The sequence below is a fragment of the Pelophylax lessonae genome, assembly GCF_965119305.1.
Source record: "Pelophylax lessonae genome assembly, chromosome: 13".
In the NCBI taxonomy this organism is placed as follows: Eukaryota; Metazoa; Chordata; class Amphibia; order Anura; family Ranidae; genus Pelophylax; species Pelophylax lessonae.
Window position 1 is genome coordinate 191,129,146 of NC_138780.1, and position 26,214 is coordinate 191,155,359.

General features: G+C 43.9%; 1 protein-coding gene across 1 annotated transcript in view; it reads right to left on the bottom strand.

Moving 5' to 3' along the window:
- Nucleotides 1-26,214, bottom strand: part of RPS6KA5 (ribosomal protein S6 kinase A5) — a 204,367-nt gene that overhangs the window by 19,962 nt on the left and 158,191 nt on the right. Inside the window, exons 11-14 of the mRNA XM_082242791.1 lie at nt 22,890-23,023; nt 9,740-9,833; nt 4,966-5,136; nt 3,265-3,456 (exon numbers count right to left, since the gene is read on the bottom strand). Of these exons, the coding sequence (XP_082098917.1) occupies nt 3,265-3,456; nt 4,966-5,136; nt 9,740-9,833; nt 22,890-23,023 (591 nt within the window). The remainder of the gene's footprint in view (nt 1-3,264; nt 3,457-4,965; nt 5,137-9,739; nt 9,834-22,889; nt 23,024-26,214) is intronic.

Here is a 26,214-nt window from a genome sequence, read left to right on the forward strand (position 1 = left end):
ATATATATATATATATGTGTTGTCTGAGCACATTAACTGGTAAATAAAATAGTTATTTGTTTGCATAAGATAGCGCAACACAATATTTGGATTTTTTTTTTTATAATATTGAAACCTGATAGAAAAGTAAACTTGGTTTCAAGGCAAAAAAAAAAAGCGATTGTACTGGTATACAGCTCTAACTGATATGGATTTTTTTTATGCCGCGGGACTTAAAAAGGCACCATTAACATGGAGAGATTATCTGCGGGCCCCATGCATAGCAATCCTTTTACCAGCATGGAGGATGCACAGGTGGTGTATGCATCCCCGTGTAGGTGTCTCATTGTTGCAAGAACACAGCCGCTGTGTCCCAATAGGACATGTGGGTTGGGGTACCAAAACTCACCCTGTGTGCATTCAGGGACCCACACGTGCCTGTGGTTTAGCTCATTTCATGTCATATTGGGACACAGCGGCTGTGTCCGTGCAGCTGTGTGTGCCAAAAGACAACAATGGGACACCGGCAACACCTGTGCATCCCCGTGCCGGCACTGTACGGGGGACATAGCCAGTCGCCCTGTGTGAACGGGGCCAAATAGCTTAATTTTCTGCTCTCCTCAACAGAGAGACAGTTAAAGTAACTCTTTCAAAAGATTTAAAAAAAGATGTCTCTGTAAAGAAAACAGTTATTGCTTAACTGTCTTACCACCCATGCACCATTGATCTTTGCACTCCTTAAAAGCCAAGCTTGCTGAAACACCCGACACGTACAGGGCTGTGGGATGCCTACTCCCATGTGCTTTGTGGTTTCTTCTGACGGACCCTATTTCACTAGTGCATCCATTAGTAAGCTAGCGGTCAGGAAATCACGTAGTGAAGGTGAATGAGGCATTATACATTGCTGGATGCAGGGCCAAGCAGGGGGGCAGGCAGATAAGGCGGCTGCCTTGAGCACTTCATTCAGCAGGGGGGGTGCAAAAAAGAAAAAAACCTGCAACCTATGCTGCTAAAGAAGTTCAAAGCTATATATATATATATATATATATATATATATATATAATTATTTTTTTTAACATTTTTGAAACTAGCAGAATAGACACGTTAAAGTGTTTGTTGCCCTTAAAAAAAAAAAAAAAATATATAGATCCTGTTCCCTTAAAGCGGTTCTATACTTACCTAAAAAATAAAACCCTGCAGGAGTAAGGCATAATTAGCTAGCATGCATCGCATTATGAAATACTTACCTTAAAACTAAGCCCCGACACGGTCACCCGATCACAGCTGAGGGAGCTGTCATGTTCCCTCAGCGTCTCTTCCTGGTTCGGCGGCTCCGGTGCTGTGAGTGGCCGGACCTGCGATGACGCTACTTTCCAGCAGGGATCCGCCGGACCTTCAGAGCGCATGCGCCGCTGGTTTCAGCGTCTGCATGCAGGAGGAATATCTAATAAACCATTAATTATACCTACAGATAAGACTTATTATAGGCTTACCTGTAGGTAAAAGGTAAAAAGTGGAGTATACTACCACTTTAAAGCAGGTTATACAGCACAGTGCTATATTATTTTATAACAGAGAGGATGGCATGAATAGGTTATAGTGGTTTAATAACAACTTTAATATTGCTAGTAAGACGCGAGCAATATTTTAAAGGTGTGCAATAATGTGCATGAAATTACAATTACATACAATACACACCTAAGAAAAAGTGTGTGCAGTAAAGCCGGCCATACACCATTGGTTTCACAAAAGAAATGTGCTCGATTACCCCATCAACAAAAAAAGTGTTGACAGGGGAATCCCTCCTGCTGAGTCATTGTATTGAAGACAGTGATTATTGCTAGCGGCTATATCAGCTGCTAATGATAAGTGCATGCCAAATCCGGCAGGCTGGTTGTACCCAAGGTGATCGATCGATTAACTTGGTACATTCAGCCTGCCCATACATGGTTTGAATCTTGGCCAGTTCAGCAGGAAACCATCTATGGCCGGCCTACGTTTAACTGATCCATGTGATAAAACCTAACCAAAACTACTTAGGTAAGATCTATATTTTCAACCTTATTTACTAGGGATAGACCGATTATCGGCAAGGCCGATATGCACTTTCCCCGATATATCGGTATCGGCCCCGAAACTGGCTGATATTTTTGTGACGTCATTCTGCATTCTTAGGCCGCCTTCCTCGCCTTGGACAGCCTCGTCTGGAGTTAGGACTAGTCTCGCGGGAGTGTATCACAGCCATACACCCACCCACAGCAGCCCGGTGCCAGCCAGCCACCCACACCCATGGGCCCTGTACCAGCCAGCCACAGGCACTGTACCAGCGAGCCAGCCAGCCACCCACAGGCCCTGTACCAGCCAGCAGCCACCCATAGGCCCTGTACCTGCCAGCCACAGGTACTGTACCAGCCAGCCACCCACCCACAGGCCCTGTATCAGCCAGCCACCCACAGCCCCTGTGTCAGCCAGCCACCCACCACAGGGTGCCAGACAGCCAGCCACCTACAGGCCCTGTACCTGCCAGCCGCCCACAGGCCCTGTATCAGCCAGCCACCGACAGCACCTGTGCAAGCCACCCACCTACCACAGGGTGCCAGCCAGCCACCACAGGATGCCAGCCACCCACCCATCACAGGGTGCCAGCAAACCAGCCACCCACCACAGGGTGCCAGCCACCCACTACAGGGTGCCAGCCAGCCACCCACCCACCACAGGGTGCCAGAAAGCCAGCCATTTGGCATTAAAACAAAAAGTAACATGTTCAGCACCAGATTTGTGTGAAAAATTGTCTTTATTTTTCAAAACGTTAAATGTACAAAATATTGGCCAATATGGGCCGATACCGATATGTTGTGACCAAAATATCGGTATCGGCCCTGAAAAAAACGGTCTATCCCTATTATTTACTTATAGTGGAGTTCCACCCAAAAGCGGAAGCTTCGCTTATCTGCTTCCTCAAAAACAGGTACCCGCGGAGATCTACCTCATTTACGGTCCCTCCTACCATTCAAAGAGAGGATTCTGGCGCCTGAACCCAAAGACGATGGACTAGGGGTGCCAACATGGCAGGATACCTGAACAGGTAAGTGTCCTTGTATTAAAAGTCAGCAGCTACAGTAGTTATAGCTGCTGGTAATTTTTTTCATTTCAGGCGGGAACTCCTCTTTAACATCTAGTTGAAACCAAATTAATTTTAAAGCCCAAGTGCAACCAAAATAAGTAAAAAAAACTTTTTTTTTTTTCTTTTTTTTGCCTTTTTATTATTTTTTGTTTTCTACTCACTAAAATGACCCCGAGACTCCACAGGTCACATGACTCATCGTAGCCATTATCATTCAGAAGTTCTGGCGCAGCATAATGCAGAGTAAAGCAGGGCGTTTTCAGCGGCTGGTTATCCGGAGGCTTTAACCTCGCAAAACCAAAATCTATAATTTTTATCTCTGAACTGTCGCTTTCATCTGTGAAAAGAAAATTCTGAGGAAGAAAACAAACAATAAAACATACAATGACAAAAAAACAGGAAAAGCTGCTTAACACCCCACAATTATATCACATTTTACAGCCTTCGTGACTAGTTTTCAGAGTGAAAGGATGTGACAGCTTAGTCACAGGACAGATTTTTGGCACATTATATGGCGAGACAGAACAGCCTGCGAGGATAATAAATCTCCCTAAAGAATAAAGAACATTTTCTTAAAGAATATGTAAACCCAACATTTGAAATTCCTGATATGTGGCTGCTGTGTCATGTACTTGTATGAAAAAGTCTCCTGTTCTCTTTGTATTGCTTGCTTTGTGTGAAATCCCCGGAGTTCCTGCCAGTCCCTCTACTTTCTTATGAAAAACTGATCACACTAAGTATGAGAACACAGTGTGGTCAGTTCTCTAGCTGTGCTGGGAACTCAGCCTGCTTTCAGCCAATGATCAGCAGCCTTGTCGTGACACAACTTCCCCTGCACAGCCTTTCACCAGGAAGATCAGTTTGCTGTTGTTTCTCCCCCCCCCCCCCCCAGCTGTTAAGCAGCTGAAAAAGGAGGGTATGTGAAAGGCAGAAAAAAAGAAAAAAAGCATTTATGTTTTATATCTATACACAAATATTTTGCCTTTCAGTTCTATTTAAAACTGAATAAGTTTTATTACAAGGTGAGGGTTTACATATACTCTAAGTGCCGGTTCACACTAGGTCGCTCCGACTTAGGGGCGACCTTTGAAGTCGCGAGCAGCGCGACTGCGGCGCGACTTGCACGGACTTCATAAAATGAATGTCAATGCAAGTCGCCTCCAGGTCGCCCCGAAGTAGTACAGGACCCTTTTTCTAAGTCGGAGCGACTTGTGTCGCTCCTATTAGAACGGCTCCTGTACTACTCAATGACCGCGACGGTGCACGACTTGCCAGGCTGACCAAGTCGCCTGACAAGTCGTATTAGTGTGAACCGGCACTAAAAGCATAAAAAGTGTGAGGAAGAGATATAACCTTTATCAGGTTTCTCTTGCTGTCTCTGTCCCATTGTGAAGATTTCTCTCCTCTATGTCCAGGTGATAGATACCAGACAAAGCAGGAAGTAAGAGGAAATATCATCCAAAAGGTGGCACAGACAGAAATAAAGAACTATTTATTTTTAAAAGTGGAGAAGGGTTAGAACCGGTGCCAGATTTCAGCTGCTGGGAATGTCAAACTGGCGGCCCTCCAGCTGTTGCGGAACTACAAGTCCCATCATGCCTCTGCCTGTGGGAGTCATGCTTGTAACTGTCAGCCCTGCAAAGCCTCATGGGACTTGTAGTTCCACAACAGCTGGAGGGCCACCAGTTTAACAGCTGTGCGTAACATTTGGAAAGGATTTTCCTCCCCTTTCTGTGCAGGTGACAGACAATACAGGATATGAGAGAAAATCTCCCAAAAGGTGGCACATATATAACTTTAGTAGCAAAGGTTATAATCCCCCCCCCCCCCAACACTTTTTTTTCTCTGTTTTTTACATGTACCTCTGGTTTCAGGTCTCTATGAACAACTCCGACATCATGCATGTGACTGACAGCAGAAACCAGTTTCCGCATGATGTAACTGGCTTCCGACTCGCTGAATGATTTCTTCTTTTTGATGCGTTCAAACAGTTCCCCTCCTTTCAGCAATTCCATCACTAGGAAGGTATGAAGCTGGGGAAAACATCACAAAACAAATAAAATCCTTGTTTTTTGGTAAATATTATGCTTCCCCCCCCCCTCCCCTATACAGTGTTTTTTAGTTATTCGGGTTGAATGGGTAAACATATACCGTATTTATCGGCGTATAACACGCACCTCAATATTAGGAGAGAAATTTCAGGAAAAAAGCTTAAATTTAAAACAAACAGCTTTGAACTCAGAACTTTTTTTTTTTTAATCAAATGACATCTCACCCATGAGGCTCGGGTCACACTATTGCGATGCGGGAAGGCTGCGAATTCGCAGCCTTTTCCCGCATCGCACACGCACCCCCGGCAGTTCACACTGCCATATGCGATACGCTGGGGGTGTCAATGTAATCTTAACGACACCCCCAGTTTGATCGCATATCGCAGTGCGATCGTGCAGTTCGCACAGGATGGGATCGCACAAGTGTGAACCGCTGTGCGATCCGATCCTGATGCGGCTGCAAAAATGCCTCCTGTGCGTGTTTGCACCGGGTGCGATGCGAATTTAGCCATACAAACTGTATGGCTAAACTCGCACCGCACAGCTGATCGCATGTAATGTCGGAGCAGTGCGCTCCGACATTACACGCGAACCCGGCACTCGCATCAGTGTGAACCGGGTCTTAATGCAGCCTCATCAGCAGTGTCCAGAAATGCAGCCTCATCAGCAGTGCAGTGTCCAGCAATGCAGTCTCTAGCAATCAGTGTTAATTTCGTCGACTAAAACCGACTAAAACGTTTTTGTCGACTAACCCAATTCAGATGACTAAAATACGACTAAAACTAAAATGGCATTTTAGTCTTAAGACTAAAATACGACTAAAACTAAAATAGCATTTTAGTCAAAAGACTATAACTAAAACTAAATCGAAATTTGCTGCCAAAAATTAACACTGGTGCATGCTCAAAGCATAAATAATAACATATTAGATTTTTCACTCCAGGACCAGCAGTAGTATATAATGAGTTTGGAAATTGTAGAGAAATGCTTAAATAATGCATTACAAATTACAATTGAACTACACCCATTTGATTATAGATGACTAAAATTAGTTTTAGTCGACTAAAATGTAGGGCGTTTTAGTCGAATAAAATATACTGGAGTTTTAGTCGACTAAATACGACTAAAACTAAAACACTTGCAGAAGACTAAAATAGGACTAAAACTAAAATGCCATTTTAGTCCTAAGACTAAGACTAAAACTAAATTGAAATTTGCTGCCAAAATTAACACTGCTAGCAATGCAGCCTCATCAGCAGTGTCCAGCAATGCAGCCTCATCAGCAGTGTCCAGCAATGCAGTCTCCAGCAATGAAGCCTCATCAGCAGTCTCCAGCAATGCAGCCTCGCCAGCGCAGTCTCCAGCAATGCAGCCTCGCAAGCGCCATTGACACTATCCAAATCAGTTTTGAAAAAGGCCGGGAAGCAGCTCCGAGAGGAGAAGGGGGCGGGCCGGGCCTAGGAGAAGGGAGAACGAGCGCTCGTTGTCATCGAAGTCTCGCCTATGATAGACGTCACACGTCTCGGCAGAGGAGGTGGGACTTCCTATGACAGCTCGTCTTTCCTTCTCCTCGGCCCGGCCTGCCCCCTTCTGCTCTCGGCGCTGCTTCCTGGCCTTTTTTTTTTTTATATTGGCGTATAACACGCACTATTGCTTTTTCCTCCATTTTTAGGAGGAAAAAGTGCGTGTTTTATGCCAATAAATACGGTACTTTAAAAAAAAACAAAAAAAAAAAAACATGTAGCAGCCAACACTTAGTGAATATAGTAATAGAGTGCAAGGTGTAATGTGCCCAGTGCAAGGAGGACAACATACAGAGTTCATCTGTATTCTGCCAGGGGAATTTTGACAGGTTGTTAACTAGACAGAAGATGGCACTAAACCTCACCTCACCTTAGGTCCCACTGTCTTGGAGGGTTAAAAAAAATGGGGTGCTGACGCGTCCCTGTATTCATCCGGAAACACATGCAATGAGGTCAGCTAAACACCGCTCTACCTGAGCAGCCCCTGTGAGTTCCAAGTAAGAAACTGCCTCAGCCTATGCTTCTCTGCAAATCATACACCCCCCCCCCCCCTACGAGGGCTTAGCAGCTGGATAGAGCGGCGTTCATTTCAGTTCAATGAAGGGAAATTCCAGTCAAAAATTAACTTTTTCCTATTAATAGTATGTTAAATATCTTTATCTTTTATATTATTCATTTTCTGGCTAGCAGCTTGTGTAGCTTAGAAAGTCTTATCTAATCTAGACAATCAGCTTCTTCCTGTTCTTCACTGACAACGCTATCTCCCTTCATCTGAATTTGCTAAGCTGTCTTTCACTTCCTTAAAAGGTTGTTGGTCTTTCTTAGACAGGCATGCCTAGCCCTGCCCCCCATCCCTCCTATCTCTCACAGAACATGATCTCCTGTCTTCATAGCCTCGTTAGAGTGAGAGAGAGAGAAGGGGTCACGTGACCAGCACAATATATGAAATTAATAAGGTACAAAGGAACCATTTTTAAAGTTTATAAGGATTCAGATCTTTCAGATCGATTTCTATTGCTCATTACATGTGAGTAATGAGTTTTGGCTCCATTTCCAAAGTCGCATGGCAAGTCACAGCCCATTAATTTCAATGGCACCCGTTCCCATCTATGCCACTTTGAAAATCAGCGACTTTGAGAAGGTGCCTGCACTACTTTGATGCGACTTTGATCCAGAGAGTGTAACGTTGGGTTAAAACTGTGCTGAAAGTCACACTCTAAATCGTACAATTGAAGAGTGCACTAGTGGAAACATAGCCACTAGGCTAGAGTGCAACTTCGGAAACATAGAAACATAGAATGTGTCGGCAGATAAGAACCATTTGGCCCATCTAGTCTGCCCAATATATCTGAATCCTATGAATAGTCCCTGGCCCTATCTTATATGAAGGATAGCCTTATGCCTATCCCATGCATGCTTAAACTCCTTCACTGTATTTGCAGCTACCACTTCTACAGGAAGGTTATTCCATGCATCCACTACTCTCTCAGTAAAGTAATACTTCCTCATATTACTTTTAAACCTTTGCCCCTCTAATTTAAAACTGTGTCCTCTTGTGGTAGTTTTTCTTCTTTTAAATATGCTCTCCTCCTTTACCGAGTTGATTCCCTTTATGTATTTAAAAGTTTCTATCATATCCCCTCTGTCTCTTCTTTCTTCCAAGCTTCGGAGTGCAGCTTTGATACAACATTACACACTCTGGAAAAAAGTCGCATCAAAAGTTGCATCAAAGTAGTGCAGGTACCTTTTCAAAGTCGCATAGATGGGAACGGATGCCATTGAAATCAATGGGCTGACTTGTCATAAGACTTTGTGTGTCCATAGTCGCATGACAAACCACACTAGTGGAAACAAGGCTTTAATTTACGTTTCCACTATTGCGATTTAGAGTGCAACTTTGATTCAACTTTACACTCTCTGAATCAAAGTTGCATCATGGAAGTTCAGTTATTTTTTCAAAGTCGCATAGATGGGAATGGTTGCCATTGAAATCAATGAGCTGTGACTTGTCATGCGACTGTGTCCAAAGTCACATGACAAGTCGCACTAGTGGAAACGTAGGTAGACTTTGTGTGGTTACCTGTACAATGATCATTGTAGACTGTGAGCTGAGACCGCAGAGCACTTCCAGCTACACTGACAGATCCCAACCCACACATCCCCCTGTGTGTCCAGCTCTCTTCTCCTATGGTAGTCTTCATTCAAAGACCAGCACAGCTATACTGTATATGTGTACTGCACCCCCCCCCCCTCCCCTCTTCATTTTCTCATAAATTCGGATGAACAATGCATCCTTACTGATGAGAGAAAACTGGGCAGGAACCTATGATCAGCTCCTCCCATTCTGTATACACCCACTGGCTACGCAGGAACAGTGCCCCTCCCTGGAAGTGATGTCACTAGCTTTCAGTAACCACACCCACTTGCTACTCTTGAACTCAGCGAGAAGAGGAATTGAAGTCATGTGACAGCACTGAATACTGAAAAAAAGGAAGAAAAACTGGGATTTTTTTTTCATTTTGACACACAAGGCTGAACTCAGCTTACATTAATGATTGCAGGGGATAATTACAGGCATTAGGCTGTACTTCCGCTTTAAATGCCATATTGTAATGTATTAATAAAAATGATATTTCCTGCAGCCGCTGTCATTTTCTGTAAAATTCAATGCAATATGGCAACCTGTGTACAAATGGGCTCTCAGAGAGGTAACTTCCTGCTTGTGTGATTGGTCTTTTTCTGCTCTGAATGAATAGCTCTTTGTTGGATCATGGGGGAGATTTACTAAAACTGGTGCACTCAGAATCTGGTGCAGCTGTGCATGGGAGCCAATCAGCTTCTAACTTCACCTTTTGTAACCACATGTTCTATTGTCTCACTTCGATGGGTTTTCTGAGATGGCAGTCAGATCCTGAAAATCTATACAATGATTGCAAAATAAACATGCATGCTCGCTCTAACTGACCATGCACGTTTATGACCCACGCAAATACCCCAGATCTTGCCTTTATTGTGAAAACTATTAAACAGCCAGGAAACAAGATAATGAGAGTTTTACCAACCTGGTCATGGTAAACATCATGCAGTTTTACTATATTAGGATGGCCTTCGCATAGCCTCATTGCCGCAATTTCCTTCTGGGTGTTGCTTTCCATACTAAAATAAAAAATAAATAAAATAAAAGTACAAATATTAACATAAAAACGAATAAAATAGCTAAACAGAATGTTGCTACACTTGTTTGGTCACCAATCCCAATCTGTTCTCAGGGTAATACTGCTTTTTAATTACATTAGCTTTTATTCATTGTTTTATTGATATGTGAAAATTTCGTAAGTGTATACTCTGAACCAGTAGTCTTCAAACTGTGGCCCTTTGCTTGGCTTTCTCTGGCCCTTGAGGCAAAGTTCCTTTTATTGATACGATGCACTATTCCTCCTACTGACACCAACTTTGAGGCACCATGCCTTCAACTGACAATAGCTGTGAGGCATAATTCTTCCCACTCCCACTATTCAACAGTGAGGCACTTTTCCTTCCACTGATACCAACAATGGGGCATAATTTCTCCCGGTAAGGCCCCTTTCTCACTTGTGCGACTTCAAAGTCGCGCAATGCCTATGTCTTTGGACCTTAAAATGCATTAAAATCGGGCTAAAGTAGTGCAGGGACTACTTTGAAGTTGGTGCGACTTCAACACACATATGAACGGTACTCATTGGAAATAATGGAGAACGACTTGTCTTGCAATTTTGCAGTCCCAAATCGCAGGACAAGTGTGAAAGGGGCCTTACACCAATGATCGGGCACTATTTCCCAAAATGACACCAATGATTGGGCACTATTCCTCCCACTGACACCAATGATGGGGCACTATTCCTCCCACTGACACCAATGATGGGGCACTATTCCTCACACTGACACCAATGATGGGGTACTATTCCTTCCACTGACACCAATGATGGGGCACTATTCCTTCCACTGACACCAATGATGGGGCACTATTCCTTCCACTGACACCAATGATGGGGCACTATTCCTCCCACTGACACCAATGATGGGGCACTATTCCTCCCACTGACACCAATGATGGGGCACTATTCCTCCCACTGACACCAATGATGGGGCACTGTTCCTTCCACTGACACCAATGATGGGGCACTATTCCTCCCACTGACACCAATGATGGGACACTATTCCTTCCACTGACACCAATGATGGGGCACTGTTCCTTCCACTGACACCAATGATGGGGCACTATTCCTCCCACTGACACCAATGATGGGGCACTATTCCTCCCACTGACACCAATGATGGGGCACTATTCCTTCCACTGACACCAATGATGGGGCACTGTTCCTTCCACTGACACCAATGATGGGGCACTGTTCCTCCCATTGACACCAATGATGGGGCACTGTTCCTCCCATTGACACCAATGATGGGGCACTATTCTTGCATTCTATGCATTAAGTTAAAAAAACCTGTGTGCAGCAGCTCCCCTCAGCCCCCCTAATACTTACCTGAACCCCATCCCAATTCAGTGATGTGCACGAGTGCCTCCGCTGTCCGGGAGTCTCCTTCCTGATTGGCAGAGACACACAGCGGGCATCATTGGCACCCGCTGCTGTCAATCAGTCAGTTAGCCAATGAAGAGAGAGAGGGGGGGCGGGGCCAAACCACCACTATGAATAGACACACAGAACAGCAGCTCGGCTCGGGTGCCCCCACAGCAAGCTGCTTACTGTGGGGGGCACTCGGAAGGGGCCAGGTGCGCCAGCGAGGGACCCGAGAGGAGGAGGATCTGGGCTGTTCTGTGCAAAACCAACTGCACACAGCGGTTCATTTTTATTGTTAGTCCCCCCCCCCCCCCAAAAAAAAAAAAAAAATAGACTTTAGTATCACTTTAAGGGCTGCACATTATAATCAATATATGTAATGTTTGAGAAGAATGTCAGAGACTGCAGACCTAATTGAGGAAATGACAGTCAGAGAGTGAGGACAGGATACATTGTTGGCTGGGGATATGCTGGAGACCATATGAAACTGGGAACATGTTACATGAGGCTAGAAGAGATCAACGCTGTTATCCTAATCAATGCTCCCACTACAGACTGCTGAGGTCCAAGGGCTGCATATCATATATCAAAGGACCACAGCTTGGGAACCAGGGGTTTGAAGATACAACCGTCAATGCAAGCTGAAATCAATTGACAGAATCTCTTTAAAGGGTCAGGCTATCCACAGTAGATGTTTAGGTTTTTGGTAGATATTATAGCATTATACCATCAAAGGGTGTTTTTTTTTCTTAGAGATTGAGACAATGAGATTTCTGCACTTTAGTACCCTGGTCTGCATGCCTGCCGCAGTCATTGCAAAGGCTTCCTCTACGTGTTGGAGTTTTCATTTATTTTTAGATCATAGAGAAAGCAGATGGAAGAATGGGAACACTACAAAAAGTCTCCCCAATGGATTCCCCAAACTATGTAAAGTAGCCACTGGGAAACTCAGCCAGATTGTCCTCATAATTAAAATGTCAAGTATATATTCTATATATTCTACATAGGGTATAAAGAACTCCAAATTTTTTTTAAAAACAGTTGAGGTGAGATATAACCACTAATAAGTGCAGTCATTCTTCAGGATCCTTTATTCACCTTTTGTGGCAGTGGAAATTGCCTCACCCCCCAACTCTTTCCGAGTAGATAACTGATCTATATAGATATATTTCCTATCAATAAAAACATACTTATTATCTGAGAAATTCTATGCATACATTTAATGTTATATGGTTCCAATGGGTTTATGGGCCCAATCTGACCCCCCCCACCATCCGCCAATGGTTGTTAAGCGTGGAACGAACATACCGTATGGAAGACCTGACCCACTCTCTACGAAACCCTCTCTCTGCCTCCAATGACACTTGGTCTAGCTGGCTGGCCTTCACTCAATCACCAGATTACGTCTCCTTGATGGCAATGCCCACCATATAATCAATATGACCCTTAACAGAGCCTTCTTTGCCTATTTCATTTTCTAACCATACGATTTAATTTTAACTGTACAGTGAAATTTGTTGGTTGCTTCATGTATCTTCAGCTGGGTCCCCCACCCCTTTTTTCCCCCCATTCTGACCTATAACCTTTTCTATTTTCTTGCTCCCCCCCCTTCTCTTTCTCCTATTCTTTGCTCTTGACAATGTTATAAGGTGTTGTCACAGTTTTAAGTACTAATTCCTTGTATGTTTTCATTTAGCTCCAATGTTTGAAATGGTTCTATGAGCTTCAGCCCCCGTTCACACTGGGGCGACCTGTCAGGTGACCTGGTCGCCTGACAGGTCGCCTTCCATAGAGAAGCTGCGGACCCGTTCTAATAGGAGCGACACAAGTCGCTCCTACTTAGAAAAAGGGTCCGGAGCTTCTTTGGGGCGACCCGGAGCGACCTGCATAGACTTCAATGTTATGAAGTCCGTGCCGGCCCCCCCGGGAAGTTGGATCGCCCCAGTGTGAACGGGGCCTTAAAGCACCTTGTACTAATTCCTTTGTTCATATTGTTATATTTTCATTAAAAATATATTAAACAAAAAAATATGGTTCCAATGGATGGAACATATTTTTTCTTCTTTTTAGGTTTAGTGTTTATTTTTTCATATAGGTGTATTTGCTATGTATTTTTTTCTTTACTCTGGTTTAAATATTATGTATTATTGATATTCTTTTTCTAGCTTTGATAGATTGATAGCTCTGATTGGCGATCTGTCCTAATGATGCTAAAATATAAAAAAAAAAAAAAAAAAAAAACTCTTTAACATCTTCAACGACCTAACTCCTAACGACCAGGCCATTTTTTGCGATACGGCACTGCGTTACTTTAACTGACAAAGACACTGTATCCAAATAATATTGATGTCCTTTTTTACCCACAGATAGAGCTTTCAGTTGGTGGTATTTGATCACCTCTGCATTTTTTTTAATTTTTTGCGCTATAAGCATAAATACTATTTTGGGGGGAAAAAAACACTTTTTTTTTCTTTTACTTTCTGCTATAAAACATATCCCAAAATGTTTCAAAATCAAATTTCTTCATCAATTTAGGCCAATATGTATTCTGCTACATATTTTTGGTAAACAAAAATTCCCAATAAGCGTATATTGATTGGTATGCGCAAAAGTTATAGCGTCTATAAACGATGGCATATGTTTATGGAATTTTTATCTTTTTTTACTAGTAATGGCAGTGATCAGAGACTTATAGTGCGACATTGCGGCCGACAAATCTGACACTTGACACTTTTTTGGGGACCAGTGACACCAATATAGTGATCAGTGCTAAAAAATATGCACTGTTACTGTACTGATGATACTGGCAGGGGAGGGGTTAACATCAGGGGATGAAAGGGTTAAATGTATTCCCTAGGGAGTGCTTGCTAACTGTGGGGGGGGGGGGTTGCGCTGACTGGGGGAAGACAGGGATCCATGTTTCTGCTTAGCAGAAACACAAGATCTCCATCTTCTCCCCTATCAGAACAAATCTTTTTTACATAGGCAGACCGCCGTTCTGCCTTTCTGAGGAACGATCGGGGGTGGTCGGCGGACATCGGGTGATGTAAACCTGCTGATTGGCTCCCCCTCTGTCCAATCAGCGTGCAAACGGGTCTGTGATTTCATCGCAATGGAGCCACTTTGCCGCAGTAAATGTACGTTACGCTAAGGAAGGGTCAATTGCAAGTGATTGAGCATTTATTTCTGGATGGTGCCCAGGCTGCATATAAGGATTCCCTACTCACCATTAAGGCTGCATATGACCCAGAGAGGGGCTTTATCTCTGGTGAGTAGGGGGCGCAATAGGGGAATGTGGCACTTTGTACTGATGAGCACCTTCCAGCAATAAGAAAATTAGGCACCTTATTTGAGCACATTAAGAAACAAGTGGTGTGTTGGGCGCTTGTGCCGATGGATAGGACCCGCACTGAGCTGTAGATGGAATGGAGGGATGTGGATCCTAATGTAGCAAAATCCGATGTTGGTTCCTGAAGGCAGCACTGTGAGCAGGCAGAAGCCGGAATCCCGCTGGCACATATGTAATTAGAAAGGACAGGCGCCACTCAGTAATATAACCACAATTTATTGAACAAAAATATAGCACACTTACATGTAGGTAATGTGTGGGCTTCTCCTGTTATTCTCTCAACCCCGTGGCATGGCGCTCTCTTCCTCACAGCCGAACCAGCACCCGGGAGATGACGCCGCCTCGATAGAGTCCAATGGGGGAGCAGGATTAGTCCAGCAACAGCGGTGAGCCGCTTGTCCACCTATGATGACGTAACGCGTTTCGGAGCATGCGCACAACGCTCCTTCCTCAGACCTGAAAGCGTTGTGCGCATGCTCCGAAACGCGTTACGTCATCATAGGTGGACAAGCGGCTCACCGCTGTTGCTGGACTAATCCTGCTCCCCCATTGGACTCTATCGAGGCGGCGTCATCTCCCGGCTGCTGGTTCGGCTGTGAGGAAGAGAGCGCCATGCCACGGGGTTGAGAGAATAACAGGAGAAGCCCACACATTACCTACATGTAAGTGTGCTATATTTTTGTTCAATAAATTGTGGTTATATTACTGAGTGGCGCCTGTCCTTTCTAATTATTTGAGCACATTGGCATGGTTTTGGATTTTCCTATGGACTGGGAAACACTTTACTTATTAGAATCTTTCTATTGTTATTTGATTAGAGTTTTTTTGAGCACTTAGTGCACTTTCTTTTGCATATACAGTAAACCCCCGCTCCATCGAAGTTCAGTTTTCGCGGTCCCGGTATATTGCGTTTTTTTCTGAAATGTTATTTTACTATATAAATCATTAGAAATTAAATATTTTTGTGTTTTCCATAGCTCTTGCTATGTCTCTCAGTATCTTTTATGTGTTTAAATGAGTTTCTATTGTTTTAAAAGTGTGTTTAAAGTGGAGTTCCACCCTAAAATTGAACTTACCTCCATCTTCTTGCTCCGGGTCACCTGAAAAACAAATGGCTAATCGCAATTTTTTTTTTTTTTACTTACCTTATTTTAGAAGATAGTATACTTGCCTTACTTCCTCTTCCTCCCTCGGTGGCCACGGCCCGTCGTCACTTCCTGGACTGCAATGATTCCTGGGAGCTGAACGTCATCGCTCCCAGGAATCAATGCGCCTGCACCGGCCCCTACGTCAGTTCCGGTGCAGGCACCGTCATACCTTGCTAAACAGCTTCTGGGCATGCCCAGAAGCTTTGCAGGGATGACGCTGCAGCCCCGGAAGTGACGGCGGGGTCGGCGCAGTGCATCGTGGGACCGAAGAAGACGGAAGAGGACGCAGAAGAGGATCGCGCTGGCTTCAAGCTGCCCACACCTGAGATGGCAGCGCTGGACAATACTTTTTCAAGGTAAGTATTTCTTCTTGCAGGTAAGTGCAACCCGGGACAGATCAGAGGCTATCCATTGTGGAATGCACTAGCCCTGACTGTCCCGGGGGTATTTTTATGTATTTTTTTTGGTTTTAGGTGGAACTCCGCTTTAAAGACCTTAAAATGCTTTTAAAAGTACAGTGACAGTAAAACAAAACATGCCTACAGTGTATTTTAATAGGGTTTTTCTATTTTGCGGATTTTCACTTTTTGCGGCTGGGTCCGGAACGTAACCCCCGCGATGGAGGGGGGTTTACTGTATATGTATTTTTAATATTTATTTGTAGTGTATTTTTTATAGCACATTTATGTAAGTTTGGATTTATTACATTTTAGCACTGTTAGCACTTTATATGTGTTTTTAGTGCACTTATATTTATTGGTTTAAACCAGTGCTGTTAGTACTCTATATGTGTTTTCACATTTTATTCACCAATTTTCAAGCAAGCGCTGTGATTAATAATCTTTTTTCAGTAATTACTGGATTATAATCTGCATTATCATCAGGACTGGGCTCTAGGAACAGGAAGTTCTGCCAGATGATATCTTGCACCTCCACTAATATGGCCACTTCTCTTGCAATCACACAGAACTACTGATTGAATAAAAAAGCAGCTAAAGTATGCGGTCAGTGATATATCATTTACAACTGACTTGTCCTGCACGGTTTATTGCATTTGGTTTTCTGAGTCTAGGCCAGCTTTAAAAGGGACACTATATCTCAATAAAAGTACATATTATGCTCCTTGGGGCACAGAGTGTGTCAATTAACAAAGGGGAGGGTGGACATAGCTTGCTGCCAACTCATTTTAGCTATGTTGGTACAAATATTGGTCATATACTCTCTATTAGATTGTAGGCTTGCAGGAATAGGGCCCTCCTAACCCTCTTGTATTGAATTGTATCTTTGCTGCATTGTCCCCCAAAACTGTTGGCGCTATATAAATCCTATATAATAATAATAATATTAGCTACTATTAGGGGAACTTATTTCACTGGACTGGTTAGGTGAACTGTTAGAGCAGAGGTCTTCAAACTATGGCCCTCCAGTTGTTCAGGAACTACAACTCCCATCATGCCCAGTCATGTCTGTGAATGACAGTTTTACAATGCCTCATGGGATGTGTAGTTCCGCAACAGGTGGAGGGCCATAGTTTGAGGATCCCTGTCTTACAGGATCCTTTTAAAAAAACAATTAGAGAAATCTGTTAAAAAAAGAGGCAAAAAACCCATGTGTTTATTCATTCAACTGGAGTAAGTGTGCTGTTTAGGCTTTTACTATTTTGCCTAGAGTTACACTGTAAAACCAGCCTTGACAGGGCTTATGTAAATGAGAATATTCACTCACTGCCTGCAGTCAGGAAGTTGATAAGAGCCATGTGATTCCTATATGATCTTTCACAAGTAAGTCTGCACAGATAAAAACAGATTATCTGGATCCTTGCACAAGCCAAGTTATGACTAGTACCTTTCAAAAGCAAACTTGCACTTTGGCCAAGTAGGGCAAAGCAACAGGTTTGCTTAAACTTACCTTTCCTTTACTTCTCAGCCATTTAGCTGCCAAGAGCAAATAAATTCTTGCAGGCACTGAAGGAGCATTTGGCTGTAACCAAGCACCATAGCTCTGCGTAAATTAGGCAGGCCGAGCCTAGTAGTACACAGTAGAGCTGGCTGCCTTGGGTGCTTCAGCAGACGAAGGGGGAGGCATTAGTGGGGTGCAAAAATGCCAGGACTCCCCAGTTGAAGTAGTTCATGGCTTACAAAGCTTAGGGCACACTTTGGCCTTTTCGCCTTGGGTGCTAAAAGACCTTGTCCCAGCACTGGACTCAAGCGACATACATTTTGCTTCCAGAAGCAGCTAGAATAATGGGGGCATTTTAGCGAGCCCATTGCTTAGCCTTGCATGGACAAAGCAATAGGTTCACTGGGGAATAAGGTCTAAAGTGCTTATATACATAAGCTCTAAGAGGTAGTGCTAAATTTTATACAGACTGTCCCTCTTTCAGGACTCCACCTTGCAACCTCCTCTGGGCTATATCTCCAAATGTATTCCTCCACTTCCACCAGGTTTTAGAATAGAATATCAAGTAAGAAGATCACCGATAGTGTGAAACCATTTTTTATTTTCCCATAAATCTAGCAGATTGCACACTTGCACATAAAAAATAGAGATCTATCCCCTGAAGACGTCATACAGACAAAACGCATTGAGTAGAGACACGCACAGGGGTGTATCTACCGTGAAGCAAACAAGGCGTTCGCCTTGGGTGGCATTTTTCAAGAGGGGGCGGCATCGCCCCCCGGTGACCGTGCTGTAGCTGTCATTTGTCATGTTGTCCAGTTCTGGGAGGGCGTCTATTGACATCCTCCCAGGACCGCTCTTGCTTTGGCACGCACCCGGAACACTCTGTGATCAGCTGTGTTCTTTGGACACAGCTGATCACAGATCGGGGTAAAGAGCCAATCACAGCTGCTCTTTACCACGTGATCAGTTGTGTCCAATCACAGCTGATCACGATGTAAACACACTTGCTGGTTATCGGCATTCCTTTCCCCACACTGTCACAGCATAAGGAGAGAGCAGGTAACCAGCCAGTGTGAAAGGGGACATCTACACTGATAATCAGGGCACTGATTTTCAGTGTACGGATTATTAGTGCAGTCCCAACATTGCCAATCAGTGCTGCCTTTCAGTGCCATCTATCAGTGCCACCTATCAGTGCCCTTCAGTGCCGCCTATTACTGCAGTTTCATCAGAGCCTCCTCATCAGTGCCCACCAGTGCTGCCACATCCTCTGCCCTGCTGACTGCCCTATGTCCTGCTGACCGTATCCTTTGCTCCACTGACTACATATGTGGCACGTGGAAGAATCAGGTCTCAGGGTCTGATAAGGAAACCGTAGATGTTCACTGTGAATGACTGCAGCTTCCTCATCAGACCCTGAGACCAGAATGGTATACCGTGGCTGGGGTGGCACAAATTTAGATTGGGGGAGCACCCAATTTTATTCTTGCCTAGGGAAGCACAAAATCAAAATACACTACTGGCCACGCATACTACGTCACTTTCATAGAAGGTAGAACGCATGGCCATATTTGAATAGGAAGAAAGGTGCCAGTAGAAAATACTGAAGCTTGATCTCCATTTGTTATGTGTAAGTGTGCAATCTGATGGATTTATGGGGAAAAACAAAAAAACAGAATCCCACCATTGTTGATCTGCTCTCTTGATATTAAATTCTGAAACCTGGTGGAAGTGGAGGAATAAATTTGGAGGTAAATCCCAGAGGAGGTTGCAAGGTGGAGTCTTGAAAGAGGGGCATCCTGTATATAGGTGTTTTGAGACCTTTAAGTGTTCACATGACATTCGTTGAGCGTTTTCCACAGAGGGAGAGGTAGAAGGAGTTTTTTGCATGAGCACTTTGTTTTGGCGTGAATTGAAGGAATGATTTGTGAGGAAGAATCACTGTATTGGCAGCAATTTATTGGAGATACTTTACAGGAAGTGTGCACAAGTAACTTTGCACATATGGAATGTATGAATGGACAATTTGCACTCCTATTAAAAGGTACACTGGCATTTTAAATTATTTTAGGATGTAATAGTCACATGTAATGAGTATGTCTTTAACAATATTTACGGTAGTTGGACCTAATTAATTTTAGCTCTACACTAATTTATTATTTAGTATTTGCACTATTTTCCTATTGGGATTATAGGAATGTGTACAGTAGCTTTATAATATTTCAAGCTTTAAAATATTCGAAGAGGGAATGCGTACAGTACAACCGTGGCCAAAAGTTTTGAGAATTATACAAATATTAATTTTCACAAGTCTGCTGCTTCAGTTCTTATGATGGCAATTTACATATACTTCAGAATGTTATAAAGGAGGGATCAGATGAATTTCAATTAATTGCAAAGTCCCTCTTTGCCATGAAAATGGACTTAATGCCATAAAAAACATTTCCCCTGCGTTTGTGAAGAAGGCTTCAGGGTGCCCAAGAAAGTCCAGCAAGCTCCAGGACCGTCTCCTACAGTTGATTCAGCTGCGGGATCGGGGTGAAGAGCTTACTTAGGAATGGCAGCAGGCAGGTGTGAGTACATCTGCACACACAGTGAGGAGAAGACTTTTGGAGGATGGCCTGGTGTCAAGAAGGGCAGCAAAGAAGCCACTTCTCTCCAGGAAAAACATCAGGGACAGACTGATATTCTGCAAAAGGTACAGGGATTGGACTGTTGAGGACTGGGGTAAAGTCATTTTCTCTGTTGAATCCCCTTTCCATTTGTTTGGGGCATCCGGAAAAAACCTTGTCCGGAGAAGAAAAGGTGAGAACTTCCATCAGTCCTGTGTCATGCCAACAGTAAAGCATCCTGAGACCATTCATGTGTGGGGCTGTTTCTCACCAAAGGGAATGGGCTCACTCACAGTTTTGCCTAAGAACAACAGCCATGAATAAAGAATATTGCAAAAACATCCACTGAGAGCAACTTCTCCCAGCCATCTAACAACAGTTTGGTGAGGAACAATGCCTTTTCCAGCATGATGGAGCACCTTGCTATCAGGCAAAAGTGATAACTAAGTGGCTTGGGGAACAAAACATCGAAATTTTGGGTCCATGGCCAGGAAACTCCCCAGACATTATTCCCATTGAGAACTTGTGGTCAATCCTCAAGAGGGGGGTGAACAAATTCTGACAAACTACAAGTATTGATTATGCAAGAATGGGCGGCCATCAGTCAGGACGTGGCCCAGAAGTTGATTGACAGCATGCCAGAGCGAATTACAGAGGTCCTGATAAAGAAGATTCAACACTGCAAATATTAACTTTTTGCATAAACTTAATGTAATTGTCAATAAAAGCCTTTGACACTTATGAAATGCTTGTAATTATACTTCAGTATATCATAGTAACATCTGACAAAAAAAAACTAAAAACACTGAGGCAGCAGACTTTGTGAAAAATATAATTTTTGTAAGAACTTACCGTAAAATTATTTTCTCTTCTCTTGAGTCCTCTGACAGTCGCCGCCCATCCATAGTAGCCTTCACTAGTGGGTAATTGCGCCCTCTGCAGGAGCAAGCTAGGCAGTTTAACGGGTTAATAAAAAACTTTTTATACCTAGACATACCTCTAGGGGGCCATCCCTCAGCCATTATCCTGAACCAGATATCACTGTTCCTCAGTTTGTAGCAAGCAGTACCGGAAGGCAATAACCCCCAGATCCAAAAACCAGAGGGGCGGGGGCGGCGACTGTCAGAAGACTCCGAGAAAATAATTTTTACTGTAAGTTTTTACAAAAATTATATTTTCTATTACGTCCTCTGACAGTCGCGGCCATCCATATTAGCCTTCACTAGTGGGATGTCCCAAAGCAGTGCAGATGTGAGGGGCGGGAAGACGCAACCAACCTAAAAGATAACAAAAAATAACCGGGCCAGAAAACAACCTGAGCCCACAGGGCAACAAGCCCAAAAACAGGAGCAAACCCAGCTGAGGAACAGTGATATCTGGTTCAGGATAATGGCTGAGGAATGGCCCCCTAGAGCTGTGTCTAGGTTTAAAAAGTTTTTTATTAACCTGTTAAACTGCCTAGCTTGCTTCTGCAGAGGGCGCCATTACCCACTAGTGAAGGCTAATATGGATGGGCGGCGATTGTCAGAGGACGTAAGAGAAATTATTATTTGTGTCATTCTCAAAACTATTGGCCACGGCTGTATTGTCATCCTGTGGGGGGAAGAACCTGACAGAAATGTTTCAGTGCTCTCCATAGAGTGCTGCAAAATGTATAAGAACTATATAAAAGAATAACACTTAGAGGTGGATTTACTAAAGGCAAATATACTGTGCACTGCAAGTGCAGTTGGTCTAGATCTGAAGGGACGCTCTGAAATGAGGGGAAGCTCTGCTGGTTTTTATCATCCAATCATGTACAAGCAAAAATGCTGTTTTTTTATTTTCCTTGCATGTAGTTGGGTATTCTTTGCAAAGTGAAGCTTCCCCTCATTTATTAAGCTCTGGAGCAAGTGCACTTGCAGTGCACACTATATTTGCCTTTAGTAAATGAACTTCTTAGTGTGACTGTGATGGGGATTATAGAGTATCAGCTTCTCTAGTGCAGAGGCCACTGTGAATGGTATAACTGTAAGACTCCATTCACAATAGCGCGACTTGTCAGGCGACTTGGTCGCCTGACAAGTCGCGGTCGGTCGCCCGCCATTGAATAGTACAGGACCCGTTGTAATAGGAGCGACACAAGTCGCTCCGACTTAGAAAAAGGGTCCTGTACTACTTTGGGGCGACCTGGAGGCGACTTGCATTGACTTCAATTATATGAAGTCAGTGCAAGTCGCGCCGAGGACAGCGTGCACCGCGACTTCACAGGTCGCCCCAGCAAGTCGTGTCGCCGCAGTCTGAACGGGGTCTAAAACTAACTTGATCATTACTATATAAATAAAACAAAAAACTACTCAGCGTAAAGTCAACACCAGAAAACTGCCAGCAAAGTATTATTATCTGATTTAATTTCCTGGTTTATACAATCCTTAAAAAAAAAAAAAAAAAAAAGAAGAGCAACTGCATATTCATTCTTTTTGATAAATTTCCAAAAGAGGCTCCTTTATCCAAAACAGGTTTCCCTGTTAGTGCCAGTTCCATGAACTTGCTGAGAGAAGCCCAGTTTGGCTGGCACAATGTGTAGCAGTGCATTCCCCAGTCAGGCCTTACGATCACCCAAAGCCCCTGAACAAGGAAAGCTTCCTCGCCCAGCCACGTACCGTCTGCTGATTATTTTCACAGCGTACTCCTGATTGGATTTTTTGTGCAGGCATTTTCGACAGATGGAAAAACTGCCCTCGCCCAGCGCCTTCTCCTTCAGATCCAGCTCATAATGCTGATAGAACGGGGAATCCTGCCAGAAAACGAATGGCATGCAGATGAAAAGTAAGCACTTTACAAGTAAAAAATGCTGAAATGTTTACTTCAAATTTTGAGCAGAGACATGCTGCGCAAGCAAAAGTTTATTAACCTTATACATGGAGGAAAAGAAATACATGACCACAGTGTTGTAAAAAAGGAAAATTGTGGCATTGAAGTCTCACCATAACCTGCCAGTCTCCAGGAAGCACGGCATACAGCATTAATTTTGCATTACCTGTTCAGCTTCTCACATTTTGCATTCTAAGCACCTGAAACAATGGTATTTTTGACTTTACGTAAAATCCATTTCTCTGAAGTTCATTGATTGACACAGCTTTCGATCTTCATACCCGTTGGGTTATACTGCCAGTGCCCCCTACAGGAGTTGGACTACTAGGCAGAAAAAAAAGTCTGGCTACGCCCATGGGCAGTCCCAGGGGGTATACTCCCTCTCTCTGCTATGGATACTCAGTTTTGTTACAAGCAGTGTCAGAAGAATTACAACTCCACAGAGGGGTGGTTGCTGTGTGCGTCAATGAGCATCAGAGAAATGGATTTTAAGGTAAGTCAAAAATACAATTTTATGCTTTCATTCATTGACGGACACAGCTCCTGATCTTCATAACCGATGGGATGTCCCAAAGCAGTGTTAAACATGAGGGGTGGGAACAGCAAAAAAAATTCCCAAGGCTAAATAGTAGCCAACCAGGCAACAGGAACTCAACCAAAACAACTGGAGCCCACCTGAAAAAAAAAAAACAATACACCCTCAAAGAGGATCAATAAAAACAAAAAGCAGAGCGCCTCTAAGTGTTATCAGTTTAATTAAAAGGGTAATGCAGGTACAGGAAAACTGCTCACATTTAAAACAGTATAAAATAGCTCATCTGTTAGGTGGTCTGCAGGAACACAGGGGTCCACGGCTGGATGTTAGTAGCTCCAAGAGATGGTGAACCCCCCAAAAATACAGCTAAATATGATGAATCCACTCCGAGGTTCATCACCAGATTCCACTGCCGCTACAGGAAAATGGAATCCATACTACAGAAACACTGGAACATTTTATTACAGGACCCCCATCTTTTACCCAGTTTAGGTCACAAACCTAGAGTTACTTACCGTAGGGCTCCCACCCTAAAAAACAAAATTGCACCCAGTCGTCTCAAAAATAAAAAAGTCCATAATCCACTATGCCTCATTCCCTTAAAGGGCATGTATCGATGTAACAAGCCTTTATGCAAAACATGTGCCTTTGTGCCTGGTAAAAAACAGTTCACCCATGAGAATAAGACTTACCGTTTGGAAGAATTCTACAACTGTTCTACTGATTACGTGATCTACTGCCTGACCTGTCCCTGTGGACTACTCTATGTTGGTCGCACCATCCGCCCACTACGGCAACGATTTGGTCGCCATCGCAGGTTTGTGGAGGAGGGTTGTGACCAACATAGCGTACCACGCCATTTCCTCGAGTTCCACAACAAGTCCACATCAGGATTGGAGGTTTGGGTAATAGAGTCTATCCCCAAACTTCCATCTGAGGCCGAACGATTTGCCAAATTATGCCAACGAGAGACATTTTGGATCTATACCCTGGATTCACTTTCACCCAAGGGTTTAAACAAAGAGCTAGATGTTAACACCATATTATGATTAGAGCCGATGTATGTCTTTTTACCTTGTTAAATAACCATTTTTTTTTTTTTTTAATGCGATTTCATTTGTATGCGATTTTTTTTTGTGTTTATTTTCTTATTGCCGCTTTAAGTATTGTGGTCCCACTGTCCAGCCCATTTACAATGGCCACTTTAAGTCCATCTGTATCCACCCAGCTTGAGTGCTGGCTTCCTATAAACTTGTTCAGCTCTTCTGTGTCATGCCACTGCACTTGAGAAAGGAGCGCGCACGCCCTGTGAGGCTACTGCGCACGCTCGGAAACGCGTTGTGCGTTTGGCTGCTGGATCTGTCACGCTGGGCTCCCCTATCTGTTGGCGTCGGATGTACTGAGGAGCAGGGCGCCCTTCTGAAGCCAACAGCCATTCTACCTAACGGTCTCTCGGCTCACCAGGTGTCTCCCTGAGGAACAGAACACCTTCCTGAAGCTGCTGACCATCCTACTATCTGGTCTCTTGGCTCTCCAGACATCTCCCTCCTTCAGCATCCCCTGCACCATCTCTTGGAGCTACTAACATCCAGCCATGGACCCCTGTGTTCCTGCAGACCACCTAACAGATGAGCTATTTTATACTGTTTTAAATGTGAGCAGTTTTCCTGTACCTGCATTACCCTTTTAATTAAACTGATAACACTTAGAGGCGCTCTGCTTTTTGTTTTTATTTTCACTTTCAGAGCTGACTTCTCTCTGCAGCTGAGCTGGCCCTGAGTGTAATCTATTTCAGCCATCAACTACACCAGATTAATGACTATACATGAACTGCATACCCCTTGATGCTATATAGGTATGTGTGATGCGCCAACTCTTATCCTGCTTGTTCAAAGAGGATCAAGGTCCTCTCAACAGCAGCCTGCAAAACCTTGCGACCAAAAGAGGCATCCGCAGATGCCAACACATCCACTTTATAGAACTTGGTGAAAGTGTGCACTGAAGACCAAGTGGCCGCTCTGCAAAGCTGCGTCACTGACGCCTGAAGACAGAAAGCCCAGGAGGCACTAAGCGCCCAAGTAGAGTGCACCTTGAAAGGGAAAGGAGGAACCTGACCCCTGATGAATTAGGCCTGAATCACGGTCTGTCTGATCCATCTGTAAATAGTTGCAGAGGAAGCGGACAACCCTTTACGAGGCCCATCCGTGAGCAAAAAGAGAGAGTCTGACTTCTAGAAAGACTGCCAGGTACACCCTAATTGCCCAGACCACATCCAAGGCATGCAAGGCAATTTCCTTTGGATGTTTAGACCTGGGACACAGTGAAGGCAACACAATATCTTCATTCAAATGAAAATCAGAGACAACCTTTGGAAGGAATGATGGACAGGTGCGAAGAACCACCTTATATCTGTGAATCACCAGGTAAGGTGAACGACGATAATGCCGCCAGTTCCGACACCCTGCACGCAGAGAGGCGACAGCCACCTTCTGGGACAGCGTAAGCAGGAGAATCTCCTGAAGATTCTCAAAGGGAGGCTTCTGGCGGACAGTAAGCCCCAAATTGAGATCCCAAGGTGG